Genomic DNA, 22,898 nt, shown 5'->3' on the forward strand with positions numbered 1-22,898 from the left:
AGGTGCAACGCGAAGAACGCCAGCACTGTCTCCAGTACAAGGAGTGGGCGGCCATCTTGAAAAAGCACTAGACCGCGCACTGCGGAACGTTGCAAGAACGTAACGACCCATTCAATGGCGTCTCCATGAATGCCACAATTTCCATTGGGGAAGCATGACAACAACATGCAGAAGAATTTGTAGTAATTTTATTCGAGGTCATGGAATAATAGTTGGAAAGTTGCCCTTGTTTGAGAGAAGATGATACTGGATGAGGTGATATTTTCTCACCACTGTCATGTATGTGGGGTGTATCCACTACTGCAGTGTTATTCGGCTGTTCCTTTTCTTTCCTGCATATCTAAGCAGTGCTCTAGATAAGATTTTGAGATGGGAGTATTTTAAGCATGAGTATTCAAATTAGAGAGTAAATGCAATTTCAAGAGTAAAAATGAGTTTTCTCCTCTGCAAGAGAGTAAAACCTATCCAACACATACACCCAATGCATATGTAAAAACAGACCCGTCGACCGTCGTAGATCAAAGTTCTCTGGCTTGCGCAGAGCCCTTCACTCCACATGCAAATGGCACATCCCGTCTGAGCACTTAGTAACAGCACATCTTGATAATGGCATGTATCCTCCCTGAACATGCTAGCTACACATCTCCTCTTGACACATACTAACGAGTACGACACATACTCTGTGCACGTGCTAAAGGCACATCTACTTTCAGCATTTTCAGAGATGTGCTATTAGCATTTGAAGAGCAAATTTGTGTCATTTACATGTGTAAATTGCACCGTTACACTGTGCGCATGCTAACAGCACATCTCTATGCCTATGCTAATGGCAGACATTGTTTTCACGTATTGATAGAACACGTTCTGTTTAGCAAGCCTGATATTTGCACACGCTGACAGGACATATCTCTACCCATAGTGACCTCAGATCTCTACTCTGCGCGTGCTATTGGCACACCTCTTCTCGTCTGCTATTGGCGCATCTTCTCTGCGCACATACTAGTGGGACATCTCTCTGTACATGCGTTCTAACTGCGTGCATGTGCACAGAGGAGATGTGCATGCTAACGGCACACCTTCTCAACGTACCTTCTTATGGGACATACCCTCTCTGCACATGCTAATTGCACATCCCGTCCCTGCACAAACTAACTGCACATTATGTGCAGCGACGGGATGTGCAGTTATTATGTGCAAACTCCACATTGTGTCTCTGCACGTGCTAACGGCACACCTCGGCTCTGCATGCCAATTGCACTTCTGTTCATACTAATGGCGCATCTCTTCTTGGCACGTGCAAATGACACATCTTTACTAAGTACGTACTATGGGGATATTTCTTCTCTGCGAGTGCTAACATAGCATCTCCTCTGCCCATGCTATAATGGCACATTTCCTCTCTGCCAGTCTTAACGGCAGGGCTCCCTTCTGCACAGGCTAATGTTGCATCCAAAGAAAGGGTGGAAAGCTACCGGGCAGGAGGGCGGCTTGCACTTCCCAAGTTCCAATTACGCAGAGGGCTGACTCAGCCTTATGGGTGTGGCACAGAGGGAAGACCGCAGAAGAGTCGCTTCTTTCTTACAAGAAATGCAATAATGAAGAATGACCGTTCACACAAGTTGTCAAATGTCCCCCTCCCCTTTCCTTATTCATCATGACTCAAACACGTCCTCGCCAGCCCCCACCACAATGCCCAACAGTGCTCCCCTGGCATCATGTTCAGTTTGTTGTAATAAATAAGTACCATTCGAAATGGGATAATAACTGTTACCACGCTGCTTAAACGATGAAGGAATTTGGCTAAAAGCACTATGTAATAAAAAAATCACTTTCCACATGTTATTGGCATAGCCTCCGCACACATGCAGCAGCACATCTCCTCTCTGCACATACTAACTGAGCATCTCTTTCCTGCGTGTGCCAGTGGCACATGGCCTCCCTGCATGTGCTAATGGCAAATATATTCAGTTTACGGGGTGACCTATATCTCTTGTGCAGGCTAATGGAACCATTCATCCCTGCATGGGGTAACGGCCCATCCCTCGTGGTATAGCCCAACATCAAGCGCATGTCTTACTACAGCCAGCATAACTTTATAAATTCTACATTACAGAGCAGGTTTGCAAAGGGCCATGGTGCAGCAAGTAAAGGAATAATTGCAGATGTGCTGGCTCCTGCCCCTTTATTGCAGCACTGTGAGGGGAGAGGTTGGGGTGTGCTGGTGGTTTGTGAGAGTGACCCGACCTACCTGACCCCGCCTCCCATGCAGGGGGACAAAAAAACCTACATTTCAGGGAGGGCGGGGGAGGAATTAAGTTGTGATGGGATGGGCCACTTCAGAAAATAGGCAGTGCAAACTTGGAGGCTCTGCCCCCACTGTTCTACTCACCTCCCCTCAACTCTCTGCCTAACAAAATACAAGTGCACACATCCAGGGGTGCACCTATGGGCTAAATTTTAGGCAGGGGCTAACTCTTCAAATGTTGGGAGAGGCACTAACTTCAGAGACGGCAGGAGTGGCCAACCTACTTGTGTAGGGGCATCTAACTTCATTACTCATTGTAATTGGACTATTCTAGTGCAGCTTCAATGTTACAATCAGTTAACTGCTCTCTCGTTTGAATCTGAAATACCCACATCTTGCAGATCCTTAAGGTCCTAGAAAGTGTGAAAATGGCAGATGGTGTGCAATGAAAGATTCGCTATGGTAGCATAACATGACATTGCAGAGTGTGGGACAGTACTCTGGACAGCCCAAGCAACCTCAGTGGCTGGGAGCAACAGGGGAGAAAAAGTAATGTTGGTTCTACCACAGTCCGCTATACTAGAATCTCTGGTGCACTGACTGGCTGGTGAGGCTATGTCTGCCTGTCAAATCCAGTGTTTCAAGACTGAGGGAATGCCAGTGCAGCAATAATGCAGTTCTATGCCCAAGTATTGGAGCCACTAGCAGGGGAGCACCATGGTACACCAATGTGTCCCTACACTTATTAAAACTGTCCTATTGTAAGGGGGTAAATGTAATCATTTACAAGCACTCCAATGTTTGCAATTGAAGTCTGGGTAAGATTAAATTATTTGCCTAGGATCACACACGTAAGCTAAACAGTGAAGCTGGGATTTTAAACCACTCTTTCAAATTGGGCACAGCCACCCTCTTCGTGCTTTCTTGGAACAGAAATGTAAGTTTTGGGTGTCAAGACCTATATACTGTCCTATACAGTTTACTTGAAAAATAAACAAATTGCATAGTAAAGCATCATGACAACATGTAAATCCTTACAGCCCTTTGTTGGGCCAAAATAATATCACTGTACTTTTATTCTCCACATCCTGAATGGAAAACTATTATGCAAAAGGCCAAACATCCTGATTTACCCACTTTTTATTTTCAGCGCTTTTAAAAACACACACAAAAATAAAGTTGTGCCATAAACGCACTTAGGTTTGGAGATTCATCACAAACCTCCAGCGTGTTATGTATGGTTAAAGAACATTCAACTAAGGACATCAAAGCAAACTTTACTTTTTAGCATATCAAGCTATTAGACATAATGGGTATTAAAGGGTGCATGCTTTATTGTGTTGCTCGCTTTAACTGTCAGATTTGCAAGGGGACTTGTGGTCTTTCAGTTGGAAATTCACCATCATGCATAAGAAAGGCTATGTTGCTGATGACAAAAGAAGTGTTTTTTTAAAATGAATAAATACAGCGTACATGGTGCACAGTAAAAATGAAAATATCCGTATTGGCTTTAATTACATGCGTAAAAAGTCACTATACGCACCTTATCTGGAGGGCTGTATCTAAGTTAAGAACTTTTTTCGATTTGTCCAATTGATTTAGCTTTATGATTGCATTGTTACTAAATCTATTTGCAAGATTTGTCGCAGTGGAATTGGGGGCACGACTTTTCCCAGATGATTTTATTTTTTATTAATATCTTGAGAAGCAGATCTTTTTTCATGTTGTTGTTTCTTTTAAGCGCTTTTGCATGGGCACGTCTCATTTTGCGTGAATATAGTTGCGTAGTTGCGAATTAGTTATTGGATCGCTTGCCAGTACATGGTTCATTTAGTTCCATGACATTTCATTCGGTGACCGCCAACTGGTCACATGAATCAACAGATAAAGCGACTTTCTGGGTGGCCACTTGCTCAATAACTTGAATTAATGGAGTAGGACTGTTGGGAAAGTCCTCATAAGTGCCGCTGTCAGAATCCCCTAAGGCAACTAAAGGAAAGCGGGCTTCTCTAACATTTTGAGAGCTCGAGCGTTGAGTAATTACATAGTCTAGTTTTATGGAATTTAGCTGAATAGCTTTCAATAATATGGCAGAGCCTGCTTCAGGAATTGGGGTGATAGGTACGATAATAATAATAATTTGGCATTTATATAGCGCTACGAACGAACCCTCAGGTATCTGAGTGCTGCTTATTATTACCCACGGTGTGTGGTGCTCATTTTATCGACCTTGGAAGGATGAAAGGCTGAGTTTGGCCCTGCCAGGATTCGAACCTGCATTAGCAAGCTCTGCACAGATGTCAAAGCGAGCGCTCTACTCGCTGTGCCACTTGACCGGCTTACAACGTCAGCTGAAAACATTTGCATAAGACCGCCCAGTGTGCACATCAGGAACACTGTTACCCAAAGTTTGGGTACATTTCAGGATACCTTGGGTACAACAGGAGCGAGATGTTTTGTAATGAGGGAGTCAAGAATGTCCATTTTCTCAGAGGGATTCGAAGTATGGGCTAACGTGAGACCCTCTAATTTATGAAATTTGCAAGATAACTCTGCAATCATAGATCCAAGATTGTCAAGGTGGACATGTGTCAAATAGTGTCCTTTGTCAAGCAAGTTAAGGATGCTAGTTATGACTGGATATGAGAAGGCATCTACTTCGGGTGGAATGCAGGGAACAGATTTGTTAGAATGCGGAAGAGATCCATGACTATCGTTTCGTTTGTCTTAGTGATCCATGCCATCACTCTGAGGAGTCATATAGTTGTTTGGGCACAATGGAGGCAGGACATGGGTGAGTCATTTGCTTATGGGATGTTGGTAAACTCATAGAGGGCCATCTTGATAAAGAAATGTAATGGCTTCGAAGACCATGGATGGGGTTCAAGGTGTTATCCGCCTGAAGGTTATGTAGACCAATGCTTTTGACCTCCGAAGGTAAGAACACCATTGGCGAGGCAGGATCTAAATCGATTCTGCACAGTTTGCCCCATTCTTTTTGAAGGGTGGGTACCAAAATTGAAACATAAGATATGCCATTATTAAAGGTTTGTCCCGGGCTTAAGTTAGCATGATCAACAGTTATGCCAGTCCTCGGCATACTACTCGCGTATGTCAGTTGCTGATTGGCACTAATCTCAGTGGTAGTTCTCAGAGCATATCTGCATGAGGAGGAAATATAATTGCGCGCATTCAGGCTGTCGTTGGGTTCAACAGCCAGTGATTGCTGGCTGTATGGGACAGTGTTTGTGTCCATAGCGTGATCGTTAAATAGTACATCAGGTGAGACTTGCATAACACACTCTTGGCTAGAATCATGAGATCGAATTGGAGCGGTAAGGTTTAAGCTTGAAAGCGACTTTACTATAGAAAGCGGCTTTCCGCTTTGTAAGCTTCCAACCATGGTCACACAACCACCTTCACAATACCATATGTCTACTTAGCAAATGGAAGGACGCTTGTAGACACAAAGGTAGCCAGCAAGCGGTAACCAGACTAAAAGGATGTTGCGATCACATCATTACAAAAAACATGTCACTTAAGGTGCAATGAAACAAATATGTCAGCGTTGGTGCAACTACAGAAACGTGGCAACGTTGAGCGTTTCGGTACGTTGTTCAAATACTGTGGGAAAGTACAAAAGAATGACACAATTGCACATAGATGCAACACCCCCCCATCACCTCACAGCCCAACAGCCAGGCACTTCCCAGGCACTTCGGATGCGTGTGCAAAATGCGCATGCACCAGATGTTTTATGGGTTGGCTGACAGTTGGCTGGGAAACAGTGGGCGGAGCAAAGAGGAATTTTCAGTCGAAGTAGATACTCGTGTCAGTATTTCCACAAAGCGCAGGGTTCATCTTGAGGACTGCCAGGGCACAACACAGCAAAAGTTGAATAGGAGTCAGGAGTGCAGCGTTGCACAGCCAGGCACTTCCCAGGCACTTCCGGATGCGCTATTACTATTGTTTACTGCTCATTGCCTACTGTCCTGTATGATGCTCATCGCCAGCTCGCAAACCATGCTCTGCCGTCCTGTCATTTTCCAACACAAATAAACATTGTGTGTGCACTAGCGTGCGTTGCATTTATGCCTTGGCACCCCACGGCTCATATCCTCCAGTCTCGTACTAGTAATTTGTTTCTGCTCCTCCTAGTACATCCGCTATTATCAGTTACTCTGCTTGCATACAGGTCACCAATACTGCTTGCCTGTACGATATGATACGCATGATGGAATGATGATGTCACTATTGCGCCCACTACCGTCTACCATATCCTGCTTTACTCCGTCCGCGCCCCCTACATGCCTATCACAAACTTGAGCTTGCACTGCTATAGTCCATGCCATAAATCCCAGAGGGGACGACCTGCCGCTTGTAAAGAGCTGCAGCCTGTATTGCTTTATACTGTGCTAATCTATGCTAGTGACCTAGCTTGTTGTATAGACCCTGCTAGTTTGTACTGCCATAGACCGCGCTTAACAATGCTACAAACCTTGCGTATTGTATAGACACTTAGCCTGTACCGCTAGAAAACACTTATTCAGCACCCAGACATGTTCCAATACTGGCCCAACCACCTCTGCTATACTATCAAACTTGTTTTGGCTCACGCTTCTCAGCATGGCAGACCTGTCCTACAGCACTACTACAATGTTGCCACGAAAAGCCCCACCATGGCACACTCAAACCCTATTTAACAAAAGGGAGCCGCTCCCTTTCTATGGCTACAGTATTGCCTTGCTCAGACAGCATGAAACCTACCTCCTTCCAACCTGACTTTGCTCAACAAACTACCATCTTGACGACACCTACGACACTTGGACCCATCCCAGACCTTCCTCTACTCTCTGACCTATGGTTAAAACCCTACTACACCAAACCCACACCTAACTTACCGTGCCTAATTGCAACCAAAAACCACAAACCTGGCCATGGACTCCCTCAAGAACTTTGCACACCAACCAACAGCCTTCATTTAACCACTCTCAAACCTATACCCAAATTACCTTGCCCCACTACAACCACAAATCGTAGACGTGACCACAAATTCCCTAAGGGCTGTCATACAGTAACTAATAGCCCTCATAAAACTATCACTAACCCAGTATCTGACCAGAAAAACGCAACGAGCAAGTCACCTCTCAAAACGAATAATATCAGAGATATTAAACTGGCCTCGGAAAATATCACCACCACTATCGAAGGAGGACTTATTGATGCTAGGTCTCCAACAGCCCACGCTATCCATGACCTCATACTAATAAACGACTATGACCTCCTAGCTATCACAGAGACTTGGCTCCAACCCACATGTGGCCCACTGCTCTCACTAGCCGTCCCAGACCAGTACACAATAATCGGGCAAGATGGAAACCTAGCCAAAGGCAGTGGCGTTGCCATCATTGCAAAAATCTCCTTAGGCAGGTCCTGGTCCATCTTTCCTTCAGGAGAACTCCTCTCAAACTACCTTTATCTCCAACACAAACCATAATAACGCACTTGATCTATAGACCTCCCGGCCCTCTTTCCTCATTCGAGGAAGACCTATTGTTACTGCTAACATCCAACTCTAATCCTGGGTCTCAAATCTTGCTCCTAGGAGACTTTAACCTAGGACTCTGTTGGGCAGAATTGCATGCAGTACCATATGGGACCACCACACACAATTAAGAGTACAGGTGTAAGCAAGACCAACTTTTGGTGTAAGTCTGTACCGCACAGTTGTTGGTAGCGAGCTGAGCAGCCAGGCTCATTTTAAGAGGGAATGTGAGCAGTAAAATGGTGTTACACAGAGGACTTACAATCACAGTAGTTCAAATAGACACTTACTTTCAAGTTTTCTTGGTACACTTTTAGATTTATTACACAGTCCTTTAGAAAACGTTCACTAGAAGGAGGCAACTTAATAATATATACCAATACACTACAATACAAAACTATATGTTTCTGATACGGTTTGGGTTTCCTTGAAGTGGAAGCAAAATGGCAGTTCAGTACTTTAAAGTGAGCATAAAGGCATAAGACAAAGAGGAATAGACCACAAATACTTGTTCAATGTTAATGTTAAAGGACATTTGTACTGCGCACTGTCACCACCGGAGTGGTCCCCTGGCGCTCTGGCTGCTCTGAAAGAGGGAGGTGTTGGTGGTTGAGTTAGTGGGAATAGGTTGGGAAAGTGCAAGAGAGCAGTGATTTGCTGTTGGCAGCCTCAGCCCGGTGGGTCTGTTGGCTGGGCTTGGGGTGTTTTATGATCGGTAGTCGTTGTGAGTGTATGTGCGGTTTGTTTTGTTGTTGCAGTGTAGTAAAGTTTGTGCGGATTGTTGCGTTTTAGGCTTGTGGTTGTGTTTGGTTAGAGTTTGAGCTGTGTAAGCAGAGGGGTGAAATTGTTAGTGGATGGTTAGTTGGCCTTTCTCTCCTTGCAGTTATGCCTAGGTGTGATGCTTGCTATCATTTATTATTCCACCTGGGTGTGTGGTGCTTGTTAATTCAAAATTCTGTCTATACGTGAGGAGGCTAGTGATCATGATTCCATCCGGGTGTTGCCCTTGTCATCATTACGGTTTCATCTAAGTGTGGCATGTGCTAACATTCACAAACCTGTATAGATGTGGCACAGGCTAAATTGAGAATTCCGTCTAAGTGTGGTATATGCTAGCATTCATAATCCTGTCCAGATGTGACGCATGCCAAAATTGTGAATTCAATCCAAGTGTGGTACATGCCAACGTTCATATTTCTATCTAGATGCGGCGCAGGCTAAATTGAGAGTTCCAGCTGATAGTGGTACATGCTCATGCTAACATTCACATTTCTAACTAGATGTGGCGCAGGCTAAATTGAGAATTCCAGCTGAGTGTGGTACATGCTCATGCTAACATTCACATTTCTATCTAGATCAGGCGCAGGCTAAATTGAAAATTCCAGCAAAGTGTGGTACATGCTAGCATTCATAATCCTGTCCAGATGTGACGCATGCCAAAATTGTGAATTCAATCCAAGTGTGGTACATGCCAACATTCACATTTCTATCTAGATCAGGCGCAGGCTAAATTGAGAATTCCAGCAAAGTGTGGTACCTGCTAACATTCATAATCCTGTCTAGATGTGACGCAAGCCAAAATTGCGAATTCAATCCAAGTGTGGTACATGCTAACATTCAGATTTCTATCTAGATGCGGCGCAGGCTAAATTGAGAACTCCAGCTAAGTGTGGTACTTGCTAACATTATTACACCTGTCTAAAAGTGATGCAGGCTAATCATGACATTTCTCTACCGATATGATGCTAATTAACATTGGCTAGTGTGTTAGTGCGTAATGCATTACAACATTTACAGTCAGGCCAATAATGGAGTTAGGCTGGAGATGACAAATCTCTCTAGGTATGCATGGTGTGATTCTATGGCAGTATGCGTTCAGGAGAGGTAAGGTAGACTGATGAGGGCTTTCTGGATTTGAGTAATTGCTCTACTCTCCACCAGTGCCACACTTACAGTTTAGTTGGTGTCAGTTTGCTTCTTTTGCTCCCCCTGCGGATACCTGCAGACACATTGTGTATCTGTCCTTCGCCTCAGGGTCCTTAGCTGTAGGGACTGCCGGGCAGGGGCTGCCCTGGGAAGGTGGTTTAAGAGCCTTGATGGACCAATAGGGGTGAGTGGGGTGGACAGGGAGGAGGGAGGGAAGGGGAGCCACAGGAGAGGGACGCTTTGGGGCATGGCGTGGGCTTGCCGGGGCCACTGCTGGCCAAAATGGAGGCAGCCCATGCCCAGCCTTATCTGGAGTGCCGCGCTCGCCTGCAACGCCGAGATGGATAGGTGTGTTGGGTCTAAGAATTTAAAAAGTCTAGCAAAGTCAATTTAACTTTACATTCACCGGGGAACAGTAGTTCACCCCAGAGAAGGCATTTAGACCTTGGGAAGTCCAAGGAACATCCCTGTGTCACTGCACTGAAGGTGCTGTGTGACACAAAAAAGAAAAGATGATGCCTATGGAGTTATCTAAAACGCCATAATCAAAGAACACAAGGGTAAAACACACATCAAAATACATGAGAGAGTGGGGGGAAAAAAAGGCTCACACTCTTTCCAGGTAAAGAAATCAAGTCCTCAAAATCCAGCAAAGTTGCTGGGGGTCTCTAAGGTGGAGGGAATTAACGCACCGAGAATTCTCCCTAACAGACTCCACAACACTAAAGACCTAAATGCATTAGCCATTAGCAATAGCATCACCAAATTAGGCTTCATAAAACGGGTCTCACAACCTACCAATAGCAAAGGCAGACAATTAGACAGGATCGCAGACACTAACTGCAATATCAACATATTGTCTAACCGGCTTTGCCCATGGACCGATCACCATGCTATTCTCTTCACCTTTACAAAAGAGCATAAACCCCAACCCTTGATAAACCATTGGCACCGCCAAAAATAGCCAGAAACATGCGCAAGGTAACATCGCTCAAACTACTCCCGCTTCTTCAACCCATCACAAACTCCTCCATTGCCAACGATCCCATTGATGACCCCACTCATCTTGTAGACCTTTACAATGTGACTATAATTGAGGCCATTAATAAGATTGCACCACAAAAACTGCGCAAAGCCAAATATTACACCCAAATGAACACTTGATTCACCCCTCACCCAAGAACCTTGAGAAAAAATAAAAGCCGAAACAATTTGGAAAAACCTCCCCTCTACGGCTAGCAAAGAAAACTTCACAACAGCTTGCTCCACCTATAAAACTGCTATTTTCCTAGCAAAAAGTGATTCCTACGATGAAAGGATTTATAATGCGACATCCAATACCAAAGAATTATTTAATATACTTGGAGAGCTAGAAACTCCCACAGCACCTCCTGCATCTTGTGCCAAAGACGCTACCTGGTGTCACAACATTAAAAAAGCGCTGACAAAATCGAGCTACTTCAAAAGAAAATTGAAACTAAAAAAGATAGCCTAGCCAACAACCTACTACCCAAACTCCTCCACCAGAGCAATCTGACTCATTCAAATTCTCTCCCCTTAGCACTAGAGAAGTCGAGGAGATCATCCTAAGCCTAAAACCTTGCAGATGTATGGGCGACATCTGGCCTGCACCTATTATAAAAGAAACTGCAAATGAACTTGCACCTTTTATTACCTTGTTGATAAATGTCTCATTTACAACTAACAGTACCTACCAACCTTAAGGACACCTGCGTTATGCCTCTTCTCAAGAAACCCTCCCAGGACCCCAATACGCAGACTAACTACAGACCGATCACAACAGTACCATTCCTTCTCAAGGTTAACAGAGCGGCCTACTTACAGATCCAGCATCACCTAGAAAGTAAAAACGTACTGGGGCTACGACAATCAGGCTTCCATCCCCGGCATGGCACTGAAACTGCACTGATGGATCTAGTAACCCAAATAGAAGCAATAAAAGATTAAGGCAACCTTGCCCATCTTCTACTACTAGACCTATCAGCTGCCTTCGACTTAGTGGACCACAAAACCCTCTGCAGCTATCTTTCCTCTGCAGCCCACTACTCCATGACGCCACTACCTGGATCCAATTGTTCCTCAGCAATTGAACTACCAGAGTGAATGCCCCGACTGCAACTGCCCCACCTGCTGCCGTCACATGCGGGGTCCCTCAACGCTCGTGTGTCTCCCCTACGCTTTATAATTTACGAAGCCCCTATTTGACGACTTAGAGTAAATGGGTATCTCATATACAAACTATGCTGACGACACCCACATTCATATCCCCATCACAGGCAACTACATAACAGACTCCAAATGACTTAACGACATATACCTTGTCATCCAAGCATGGATGGCGACACATGGACTCTGCCTAAATGACGGCAAGACAGAGCTACTCCCGATAGGCACCCAAGCCAGACTGAACAAACTGGACAACCAGTTTAACACCTTTGAATATTTATGGCAATGACATCAAGGTCTCGAAGGACGTCAAAACCTTAGGCAGGTACATCGGCTCAACCCTCTCTCTGGCTAGACAAATCAAAGCCACTGCCTCCACCACTGCTTACACCTGCAAGCTCATCAATGCTTGCAGACCTTTTCTAACCGCTGACAATTGCCTTACCTTAGCCAGAGCATTAGTACTAACAAAAAGAGACTATTGCAATGCCTTATACTTGGGCACTAACTGACACAACCTAAATAAACTGCAAACAAAACAATGCGCTTAGAGCAGCAACAAACCTCCCTAGAACACTCCATATCTCAGAGTTTAGAGTGTTTGATGGCTCTCAATAAACAAAAGAATCAAATTCAAGACCCTTTCACTTACCTACAAATGTTATAATAATTAAGCACCTATATACCTGTGCGATAAATTCAAACTCTTCACAACAGACAGACGGATTTTGGAATGCCCTACTCTCCAGTATCAGATTGGAACATTCTTGCAACAAATTCCAAAAGAGCCTCAAACACTGGCTTATCATGAACGAAGCCTAGCTGCCCACACATTACTAAACACGTCTATGTATATATGTCCTGCTGTGTAAATACCTACCTTTTGTATCTGTAAAATGTATCTTGCAACCTTTGTATATGTATATAATGTCTATGTAACTGTATAATTCCTGTAACCATAAGAAATGTGCCCAGATGGCCAAGGGCTTGGCACACTAGCGCCTGCTTTTAGCCTAGGAGAGCGTAGTTAGCTCGAAACCAGCAGCTACCAGGGGCTACTTTGGCTCCCCATGTCAACTGGGGCCTTATACACCTGCATATGTCACATTAACTTTGAGTAGTTGAGAATATTATTAACGAAGAATTAGGCACATTGGAAAATGATGGATTTTACATAATAGGCATCAAGTTAGTGTAACTCTCCTGTGGGTGTTAGATTTGCGGTGCGTTGAATACTCGCTCCTCGCTCTCTAGTCGTAGCTCCTACTTACTGGGTGATGCCTGACACCCAGAAGCTGGTTTTGGCTCCTGCTCATAGATTTTAATTTCAGAAATTGCAATATGGCATAACGAGGCATGGAAGATGGAGAATGGTTTCCCTTAATATATGCAAATAAATGTGACCACTATGATGTTTCCAAAGTAAAAAATGTTTCTCCCAGTTTTTCATATGGTCTGTTGAACAATATAATATAACACTAACTCTCTGAAAATCATTCTCTGCCTCTAACAAGCAACACATCTTCACACACAACTCCCCACTGAATCAATACGGATTACTACCACGTGAAGAAATGTCTACGCTAAACCACCCTAAATGGGATGCTGGCCCACCACAAATATATCAGTACAGCTCCCCACACCACAGCGACAGACGCCAAAATCACAATTTACGTTACCAACCTGGAGCGCACATTTTATAATTTATTGTTGATTATTTAACCACTGCTCCAGGCAACTCAAAAAATACTTAAACTCTACACATCACATAGAACCCTACGTTTTCAGATCATGCACACATCAATATTGCAACAAAGCAACCTTACCCATGCTTCTACATTATTCTCATACCCTACCTCTTGAAGGTCCTGAAAACCAAGAAACCTTGAAAATGGTAGACTCTCTGCTGTACAGGACTCAATAAATACACCTGTGGGGTCATGCTATGGATGTCCCATGCCACCTTAGTGACTGGCACGAACAGAGGGGCAAATTATTGTTGGCTCTGCTGAGGTCCGTCCTCTATACCTGAAGAGATTACATTGTGATAGCCTTATTTAACCCCATCTACAGTTTATACACTTTAACACAACTTCCATGCTCAACCTGGTACAAATATGTAAATGTTGGATTTCAAAGCCTCTAATAATACTACCTTTAAATAGGAGAGTGCTCAGATTTCCAGTGGCCATGAGTGAGAACACGAACCAGTCCTTTCTTTTTATGCTTTTAACTCTGGGACTTGTATTTTCCTTACTTTCAAATGGAAAATAAAAAATAAAAGTCCCAAAATACAAAAAGGCGAGAGAACCAGCCTGGGTGGGCTTATCACACCTGGCCAAGTGAATCTACATTCTGAAGTTTACTTGCATAGTGCATATATTGCAATTCTAGGCAACCAAGTAACTCCTTAGTGAAACCTGTTAAGACGGAAGACTATTGTAGTTTTATTTTCCACTTCCTGAAATGGAAAGTGAAGCTGCAGAATGTAAAATATTTCAAGCCTGAAAAATGTCTACCTTTTACACCACTGTACTTGATCACTTTAGGAATCACTACGAAAGTGTTGTAGTAAAGGCACTAGAATAAATATTACATCTAAACATTCCAGCTTGTTGTTGTTCATCCTGTTAAGAACATTTGACTATCTGTCATGCGCCCAGGGTATTGGCACATGTGGCACCGGTGGCTGGTGCATGTGGCACTGGTTGCTGTTATACCGCCATTAATAGTTCCACTTTGCTTTCTGTTCCGGTTGTGGCAGTCTAGCGTTTTCCAACATGGCTACCTATGGGAGGTACTTATTCTCTGTACTCCCAATTGACAATGCGTTCCAACTGCTATGTTAGTTTCTCTCCTTTTTGGTTTACGTGCTACCAGTTATTTCCACTTTGAGTTCTGGTTCGGAACGCCTATGCTTTGACACTTTGACTTCTTTCCGGTTCTCCTTCCTCCGCAGGGGCTCGCTCCCTTTTCTCTCCCTCCTCTCATTACGGCCTCGGAAGTTGCCCCTTAGGAAAGAAGAAATAGAAGTGGGAGGTTCCAATCAGCCTGTATTTACTTGCTGGCTCCACGGTCCTTCTCTCTTCCTCGTTTTTTCACCGCCCTGCAGTGCTCTCCCTGTGTGGCGAGTTCTGTCACGAGCCGCTTTCTTTGTGTTATTCTTCCTACAACCGGGGTCGGGGTTTCCCTGCCTGCACCTTGCCTGCACCTGCTGTCTGCTGTGGTTTGCATCCTCTTGCCTGCTATTGCCCTTGCTTCCGGACGGTATTCTATTGGGCTCCTACTGTGACACAGGATGTGGTGGAAGCATTATCTTGTTCAGAGGCACGACCGACACGGCGACTAGAAGGACTCCTCCATACCCTTGTTTGTCTGGGCATTGTTTTTTTTCTGCCTCTCAGGCTTTTCCCCCCATTTCTCTCCTTCCCCGGGTGAGGGGTCCCCGGGCTGCAAATTACAGGCGGCCACTGTGACTTCCTTTCCAAGGCAGGTCTGTTCCTCATAAAAAAGAGAAGTACTACCTTTCCCGGCAACGCCTGCCTCAGAATACTTCAGAGTCAAGTAAATAAGGTGAGGAAGAAGTGGAAGACCATGGGTTGGGAGAAGACAAACAGGAAATTGACAGTTTGCAACGCCTGGAAATTAGAATGGTTTCTGCCAAGCGGGTCCAAGAGCTCTTAGCAGCCGTTCAGGGGTTATCCCAAGAAGTACAAACACTGAAGACCGAAAATGCTATGCTGCACCAGCTTGTTACAGCATGTGGGCATAGCCCTGCAGAACTCCCCCTCCCCATCCCCCCCAACAACATTGTGAAAATGAATTTAGTCGAAGTGTCCTGTAGATATACATATTGGCCTAACAACATGTGCATCGCATTACAAACCTATTGCCACACTAATGGTGGCCACGCTGCCATTTTTGTTTTATTCGACCTCTTGGATGCAATGTTCAGTTCCTTGCTCATTTTGCTTTTCTCGCTCCGAACACGGTGTAAGACCGCAGCATGAACCTTTAGCTAATTACTAGGCAGGAATGCACATTCTGCTGAGCGTTTTTTTGTCGTACACTGTAGAACCTTGAAGTGTCTGCAGAAGCATTCCTAAACTTTGAGTTGGGTGCCTGCCTGTCTCAATCATGTTTTCTACATTGAACCATCTATTGTAATAAACGTGCAGCTGCTACGTACTCCTCTAGAGAAAACCCTATTCCCAAGCTTTAGAGCAGACTGACCTTATGCTCCAAGAGCAATACAGATTAATGTTACCTTCTACCAGGGAACACAATATGCCCCCACGCACTGTTTGGCCCTGCTCCCAGGCAGTAAATTGTCAATAGGCGGACAGGGAAAAATGCATTCTCGTTGCTTTAGTAACACTACCTACATGGAAAGGTCATGAACTGTAAGGACCATATTGCATGAGGGGGCTGGACAAGAGTATTGTATGCTATTTCTGTATTGTATATCTGCAAGAGACTTTGATTGTTTGGAGCTCTCTCCCGCCACAGTGCATGTACGCATGCATCGTGGGGCGCTGAGACCCCAGTCCGGGGTGTGAATAAATGCATATTTGAACCTCGTGACTGGCTATTTCCATTTCTTTATAGAAGCCTCATTTTGTGGTCTTTCAGCATTACCATCTGGCAAATTGGATGGCAGACCTAAAAAGGTAATGGAATATCTGGATGCATGCATGGTGTATTTTACTTTTAGATCGCATGCATTCACAACTGACACGGGTCGGGTTTTTGATATCCAACATGACAAGCAATGCCTTGGCCTGGGCCACGCCTCTAGTTACTAGCACTAACCCAATACTAAACGATTTTGGGGACTTCCAGACCCTTCTCAAAAAGACATTAGAACGCCCTGAGATCACATACACTGCTGTTGAGGATCTACTCTATATCCGCCAAGGCTCGTCAGATCTACTCTCCTACATTACTACATTTAAAACACTGGCGACAGAGGCCGGTTGGCCAGAACGGGCCCAGTACGCCATATTCAGACACAGATTAAAAGAAGAAATAAGACGAGCTTGCTCACTCACCCAGGCTGACTTCCTTTGCAGACTTGTCATCCGTTTTTCAGATTGAGTATCGGTTCCAAGAGAGAAGAACAGAAAGGAGAAGACACAGGGATGGTTTCCTCTTCGGCGAGTCTCATCCCGCTCCCACTTCCATTCCTTCAACTTCCCGAGACGAACCTATGCAAATAGGAGCAACAATAGCACCCCCTACTCCGGAGGAAAGAAGACGTCACAGGTAGAAGGAGCTTTGCGCTTACTCTGAATCCGAAAAACATCTTCTCAAAGATTGCCCCGAAGTCTCACCTTTTTTTGCCATTTCTTTGTGGAAAGGTCCTTCTTGAGATTTACTCTGCGCGCCAAACCAGGTTTGGTCCCTTTGTTCGCTTTGCCTTTGGCGGGATTCACAAATGAAACCCGCCTCTGGCTCCAGGATGTCTGGTGGGGGCAGGAAGTGAGGGAGGTGCCCGAAACTCCCTGTGCTTAGTCTCGTAGGAAACCCAAATGCACCTCTGTCCGGCAAGGACAGTCACTGTGCTGGGTGATGACAGCTAGGCTGCAATGAATGGGAGAGAATTGAATGAAAGGCGAGGCTTTTGGCTTGGAAGGCAGAGTCGACCACTGGATGAAGGAACCAAAGAAGAGCTTGAAGAGGACGCCTGCTGCAACTCCTGGACCATTGTTTTGCCCGGGGAAGCCCTGCTGCTGTGCTGAAACTCCAAATTCGTATCGACGGAGAAGCCCTGCAAGGACGACGTCTCCCTTACCAATCAACTCCAAAGTAAGCAACCTGGACATTCCCTCTGAGCTGGTTGCATTTCCACAGAGTTGCTGCTGGAAACCGATTAGCCAGGGAGAGGAACACCAGATTGTTTGCGTTGCTTTAAAGTTGGCCTCTGGGCTCCCAGGAAGCAGGACTGACCGAGCCTGAGCCCCCTCAACAGAGTGCAGGCCCAGGAACAGTTAGAGCTGCACAGGAACAGGAGTCAACTGCTGCACTTTTTCTTCAATCCAAAGGTACTGTAAAGTCTGACAGAACTTGCCTCTTATTGTAGAGTTCTTGCATCTTCTACTACTCGCAAGTCTAAACATCTTGTGGTCCGGCATTGATTCTTCTTTTCTTCAAAGACTTCTAAAATATTGTGCAAAGACCTTTCTATTCTACTTGCCTACCAGAAGTGCTTCAGCCCATATAAGACTTTTGCCCTTTGACTTTGGCTTAACCTGTTATACTGAATGACTCTGCTTAGGGGAATCCAAAAGTGTTTGCCTGCTTAAGAATATTTGTGGTCTCTTGTTTGTTCTAATAACCTTTTCCTTTGACCAAGCTCTAAGAGTATTCTCAATATAAACAGTAAGATATTAATGTCCCCAGCACCCTAGTTATTGAAGTCACCCGAGGGTGTAGATTGTGACTGTGGGCTGTCCCAAAAGGGTCTTTACTGATTTGGAAACTGAGAGTGTGTTGTTTTGAAGTGCATTTGTGTGTTGCTTTTATATTGCTCCCTTCTGAAGAAGGCTTATTCTAATTGACTGATAAATTAATAATTGTTTATTGAAGGAACTTTGTGTGTAAGTGTTTATTTGAATACTAGTCACTGTGAATCGCTGTGTAACTCCCCTACAGCTCACATTGACCCCTCTTGAGATGAGCCTAGCTGCTCAACACGCTACCAACCTGTGTTGTACAGGTTTGGTTCCTATTGCCAGGAGGTCAGGGTTGTTGTAGTGCACCCAAAGGGTACTGCATACAATCCTGCCTAACAGGGGTGGGTTTGAGAACAACCAGCACCCCTCCTAGTCGTCACCGGTAAGATCTGCCTTTGACACGGTCAACATGCCATCCTGCTCAACCGTCTCTGTGATAACCTGGGTCTCAACGGTCAGGCCCTGGAGTGGCTGACTTCTTTCCTCTCTGATCGACCCTCCGAGGCCCAACTTGGGTCCTTCCTCTCCTCTATCTGTGGTGTTCCCTAGGCGTCCAACCCCTCTCCCTGGCTGTTCAACCAATACCTGGCATTCTTGCCCACCGCATTGCTGCTCTGCCCCAACTTCCAGTGCTATGCGGATGACGCTCGGCTCATTTTCAGGCTACCTTCAGCCACCTCTTCTCCTTCACTCATCTCTGACTGTCTGTCTGCTATCCAGGAGTGGTGTGCTGCCAATGATCTCTGCCTTGACGCCAGTAAGACTGAGATTCTCCTCATCGGCACACCCGCTCCCTCCTTTCCTGTCACTCTAGCCGGCCTCTCTTGGCCCTCTTCCTGCTCCCGCCTGCGAGGCTAAAAACCTCAGGGTCATCTTCGACTCCACATACTCCTTCTCTCCTCACATCTCTGACATCTCTAAGAAGTCAACTACCAGCTGCACCACCTCAGAGGTATTCTTCCTTTCCTCTCCTCCCCCCAGACGCTCACTGTCTCCAGAGCTCTGGTTCTCTCTAGGCTGGACTATTGCAACAGCCTCTTTCTAAATCTGCCTGCTTCTACTCTCTGCAACTCATCCAGAACAGGACTGCGAGACTTGTCCTTGGCCTCAAGCCCAGGGATCGTATCTCTCCAGGACTGAAATATCTGCACTGGCTCCCTGTGGCTGCAAGGATTAAGTTTGAAACCCTCTGCATTGTCCACAAGGCCTTCTGGGGTCTCTATACCCTCAACTCTCTCTCCTTAAATATCTTCCTTCTCAAGCTCTTCGCTCAGCCGCCTCCAACTCTCTCAGGGTCAGTCGCTTCTCCAAGCAACGAGTTGGTGGTAGATCTTTCTTCGGCTGGGGCCTCCCTCTGGAACAGTCTCCCTGCCTCCCTGAAACTTGAGGAGAAACATCTCCAGTTCCGGAAGCACCTCAAAACCTTCCTCTTAGCCTCTGCCTTCTCTCTCCCTCCAGGGGAATTCCTGGCTGAAACTGCACTGGTTACCTGGCCATCCTCTGATCTTGGGCCCAGGTCACCTCCCCTGCCAGTTGCACACCTGCACTGCCTCCCTGGCAACCCCTGCACTTGGGGAGTGTTTTCTGTATCCCTACAGTCCCCTACCAGCACTTACACCTGATGTCTGTACAGGCAGCTGGTGGCAAGTGCATTTTTTATTTATTGTTTTATTTATTCTATGTATCCCATGTACTGCACTGTCCCTAGCCCCTCACCCCCGCACTTTTCCCCTTCCCCCTTCCCATGCACTTGCGTGATCTGAATGACACATGGCCTAATAAGATCATAAGTCTGTCTCCCGCTGCTCCCCCTCGCCTCTTTGCGCCTTGAAACACTTGTGTATAGGCGCGTTATAAATGCCATATCATATATCATATCCCACAGTATAAACGACCCCTTTCCAGCGCTGTATACAGGTGACGATTGGTCCACATCTAGCTTTACAATTAACAAAATTCCAATGCAGTGATAGCCTATTAGCAGACGTCCAGTTTATCTTGCAGCCAGTCACTTATCATTTTATAGGAAACCAGACGTGATTGCTTGAAAATTATGGGGTTCAGTTATCAAAAATGAGGGATGAAAGACGGTACAAACTGGACATTTCCTCTATTTTATATAGACAATTCTGATATACTTTATTTCACTGACCAGAATCAGTAAATATTTGGTATTGCATCTTCTGTTCCAGGTGCAGGTTGCCTTCCTTGATGCTCCTGCCTGTTTCCCTGAAGAGGAGTGGAAGATTTTGAAGGAATGGCAGAAGGATCTTTACAGGAATTTGATGCAGGAAGTTCACCAAGCTCTGCTCGCTCTAGGTAAAGATCCACCACTGATCTCTAAGAATAGGTTTAGAACCCAGGATATGTATTTGTGGATTTATATAGTGGCAACTGTGAACATAGTTGGTACGTAGTGCTCCAATGGATGCATCAATGGTAGGGATTAAGGGGTCCGATATTCACATCCTTGGTAACTTCAAACTCCTTTAAGTGCAAAGGCAAAGAGAAGAAGTGCCGCAGGTAGCCACGACATGGAATGCAACAACAAATGCATGTACACGGTCCATGAGTAAGTGCTAAAGAATACAGGGAAACATTCTCTGACAGCTTCTGGAAAAAGAGCAGGTTAGGGGTGGTAGAACTTCCTGAGCAGGTGGGTTCAACCCGAGGCGTTCTTCATTTCTCAGTGCGCTAGGTAAATTGTTCCATAGCTCAGCACATGTAGTGTTCAGCATTCTACCCCAAATATCTTCTGGACCTTCCTATGATAATTGTAGAGCTCAAGGAACTTAGCATCCTAGTTGAGCAGTATTCCCTGCTTTTGTGTTGTCTTGTCAGACACAAAGGGACCACGTTGCAGTATTCCAACTGGATGAAGCACAGCGTCTACAGATTGTGAAAGATTGTGAAAGTTTCCACTGGCAACCAGTCAACCATTTTTAGCGCTGGTGTAATGTGAAACAGGATCGGTCTAGCTCCCTTGTTTTGAATGAAGCATTAAGGCGACCTAAATGGAGACGGTTGGTTGCGTGTGGTACTCTAAACTTGACAAGACTAAGGCCCTTGTGACTTCTACTTTGTGCACAGTGGTAAGTAGGGTGAGGATGCACTGGAGGGTGTGCCAATGAAAATTGGATGTATTAGTTGGGTCTAGGATTGGAGGGCAGAAACAGAGAAGGCTTTGGAAGCAAACTTCCATGTTTTTGACTTGTGTGACCTGTGCTCCTGGGGCAGGGAAAGGGACGCTGAGTAGGTTCAGTGGCTCCTAGTGACTGGAGTGGGAGTGTGACCTGTACTCCTGGGCCAGGGAAAGGGACGCTGAGTAGGTTCAGTGGCTCCTAGTGACTGGAGTGGGAGTGTGACCTGTACTCCTGGGCCAGGGAAAGGGACGCTGAGTAGGTGCAGTGGCTCCTAGTGACTAGAGCCGGAGTGGGACCTGTGCTCCTGGGCCAGGGAAAGGGATGCAGAGTAGGTGCAGTGGTTCCTAGTGAAATCTGAATGTTTTCAGCATTGAGGCAGAAACTGTTGTTGATCATCCACCCCTGAATGCGAGTGAGGCAGGCACACATTGGCAGTTATCTGGACCAGAGCCATCCAAACTGAAGGCAATTTGATGATCTGCATCCATTTGAAAGGCGAGAAATGTAAGATGTCAGCTATCGGTACACGTTATGTATGGAGAAGCCCAGGAGAGAGGACAGAGCATTGCAGGATTCCACAGTTGTAAGTGCAAGTATTGGGGAGGTAAGAACCAGGCCTCATCTGTGCTTCAGTCATGCAGGAAGAATACACGCAAGTGCACTTTTTTATTATTAGTTTATATGGTTTACAATTAAACCCCTGTAGTACCATTCATTAAAATCCATTCATCACAACATATTATGAAATAGCCAAAATTTTTATATTAAGTGCACTTCTTTGATACTCCCAAGATCTTTCCAACCCACCCAAGAGAGCAGTGAAGTTGTTGTTATCCAAAAAATTAGAGCAGTCCAGTTGGGAAACAACAAAGTGGATTCAGTCGCTCTGGTTAAGTGGAACCCAGATTTGTCGCCATGAAGATAACTAGAGTCACAAAAGTATGCAAGGGTGTGTGGCTCTTTATTTCATTTTCGAGACTGGCCAGCTAAAGGTGTTCTTGCAGTCAGTTGGTAGTTGACCAGATTTACACTATCATCTGAGAGTTTCTTTGATAGCAGAGGGGTCCACTTCCTTTTTTTAATATATATTTTTAAATATATATATAGTGAAAGAGGAAAACTGGCATGTTGAGTAGGAGCTATTTGCCATGTCTGCAAGTGAAGGAGCCGGCACTGATGTTGGTTTTAGTTGTTGAAGCAGGGCGGAGAGGGCCTGCTCTGAAGATGGACTCATTTTGGAGACTTAACAATTTCTTCAGGTGTAATGTCTCTGAAAGCTGAGAAGCGACTGAAGGATACAGGCTCGGTGGGCCGAAGTGCTAAGGGCCTAGCCTGGGCTGCGGTTATAGTTTTTACGGCTTTAAGTTTCTCAATAGAGAAGGCAGCCAGATTGTTAG

General features: G+C 45.3%; 1 protein-coding gene across 4 annotated transcripts in view; it reads left to right on the plus strand.

The window, feature by feature from the left end:
- LOC138489346 (zinc finger protein 391-like) overlaps nt 1-22,898 on the plus strand; it is a 116,342-nt gene that overhangs the window by 13,486 nt on the left and 79,958 nt on the right. For all 4 annotated transcript variants that reach the window (XM_069617062.1, XM_069617060.1, XM_069617063.1 and 1 more), the window contains exon 2: nt 20,551-20,677. In XM_069617062.1, coding sequence (XP_069473163.1) covers nt 20,551-20,677 — 127 coding nt within the window. The remainder of the gene's footprint in view (nt 1-20,550; nt 20,678-22,898) is intronic.

The sequence above is a fragment of the Ambystoma mexicanum genome, chromosome 9 (genome assembly GCF_040938575.1).
Source record: "Ambystoma mexicanum isolate Mex_15411 chromosome 9, UKY_AmexF1_1, whole genome shotgun sequence".
Taxonomy (NCBI): Eukaryota; Metazoa; Chordata; class Amphibia; order Caudata; family Ambystomatidae; genus Ambystoma; species Ambystoma mexicanum.